Here is a 1,416-nt window from a genome sequence, read left to right as displayed (position 1 = left end):
TGTGGCGTCTCTGGGGGAGCCCGGGACACCCAGCCACGGGCTCCCCCCACCCACAGCCCTGGGCCCAGGAGGCCCCAGGACAGCAAGGGGCCCCGGCACCGTGCAGCCGTGGGCCGGCCAGCAGGCAGGACCTCACCTGCTGTGCCATCTTGGCCACATCCAGCTGGTTGTGGAGCTCGGCAGCCAGCCCCGAAAAGCGCCGGGCGCGGGCTGCGGCCTGCCCCTTGCAGACGGCATCCCGGTAGCCCTGCAGCGCCATCTGCTGCCCCGGGGACACCGTGAGGATCCGGCCCAGCTCCCCGGAGCCCCGCGCACACGTGAGCTCCTCCAGGAGGGCAGGTGTAAGCAGCAGCTCCTGGGGACGAGGCGCAGGGAATGTCTGGGCACGAGCCTCGGCCCAGAGCAGACCAAGGCCCCGGCCTGGGAAGGCCGTGGGTCGCCCCCTGCCCCACCCACTGCGCCGCGTCTGAGACAGCCCAGGCTCTGTGACGACGGGGTAGGAGGAGGCACGGACACACGTCACTGCCCTGCCTTCCCGCTCTCCATGCCAGCCACAGACTCAGAGACCTCCCTCACCCCCCAGGAGAAGCTTGGGATTATCAAGGGGGCCTCTTTTGTCACCCACTCGGGCAGAGGCAGGCAGCACACCCCCATCCCACTTAGAGGCCCCCTCACCTCCATCCGGAATAGGGGATTGGTCCAGGGCTCCTGACCCCTGGGGAGTCCTGACCCCACATCTAGGGCAGGCGAAGGGCCAAAAAGCATATGATAGACCTGGGGGGTAGAGGGGGCATGGATCAGGCCAGGGGGTTCCAGAGCCTGGCCCAGGGGCTGCCTCAGGGCCCCGCCCCCCCACCCCCACCTCCTGCCCTCCATCCCACCCTCCCCCGTGCTCTCCATCCTACAAGCAGGGGAGGAGGGTGGAGTCAGGGCCCAGGGCTGAGAGCCACACCAGGAGTAGACACGTGCCCACCGAGGCCTCCTGGGCCACCTCACCTCAGGCAGGTCCACCCGGGCAGCCAGGAGGGCCTGGGCCGTGCTGTTAGGCAGCGACAGATTCTGCATCAGGAAATGCCAGAGCTCCCGTGGGTCCCTGGCCACCGAGCCCAGTGAGAAGGAGGACACTGGACAGGCAGAAGGATGGCACTGAGGGCCGGCTGGGCCCGGGTCTGGGCACCCAGAACAGATTCGGGGCCAAGCTCCCCGCACCGGCTCGGCCACTGTGGTGGTTAGCTCGGCCAGGACAGCCTGAGCACGTCTGCCCCGCGAACGCGGGGTGGCGGTTCAGACGGAGGCCCAGCTGTGAGCCCGTGGTCAGAAGTGACTAAGCTGGGGTTTTGAACCCAGCTGACACCGGAACTCGAGCCTCAAGCCCCGCTCCCCGAGCAGGCTCGGGCCGGCCCCCCCAGGCCCCAG

At 69.1% G+C, this 1,416-nt stretch overlaps 1 protein-coding gene across 1 annotated transcript in view; it reads right to left on the bottom strand.

The window, feature by feature from the left end:
• ABCA2 (ATP binding cassette subfamily A member 2) overlaps nucleotides 1-1,416 on the bottom strand; it is a 25,078-nt gene that overhangs the window by 14,515 nt on the left and 9,147 nt on the right. Inside the window, 3 exon segments of the mRNA XM_077771003.1 lie at nucleotides 137-355; nucleotides 676-774; nucleotides 997-1,124. Of these exon segments, the coding sequence (XP_077627129.1) occupies nucleotides 137-355; nucleotides 676-774; nucleotides 997-1,124 (446 nt within the window).

Source organism: Crocuta crocuta, unplaced genomic scaffold (assembly GCF_008692635.1).
Source record: "Crocuta crocuta isolate KB4526 unplaced genomic scaffold, BGI_CrCroc_1.0 scaffold2720, whole genome shotgun sequence".
NCBI classification, from domain to species: domain Eukaryota; kingdom Metazoa; phylum Chordata; class Mammalia; order Carnivora; family Hyaenidae; genus Crocuta; species Crocuta crocuta.
The sequence above is the reverse complement of the archived record's forward strand: the minus strand, read 5'-3'. Positions and strand labels throughout refer to the sequence as shown.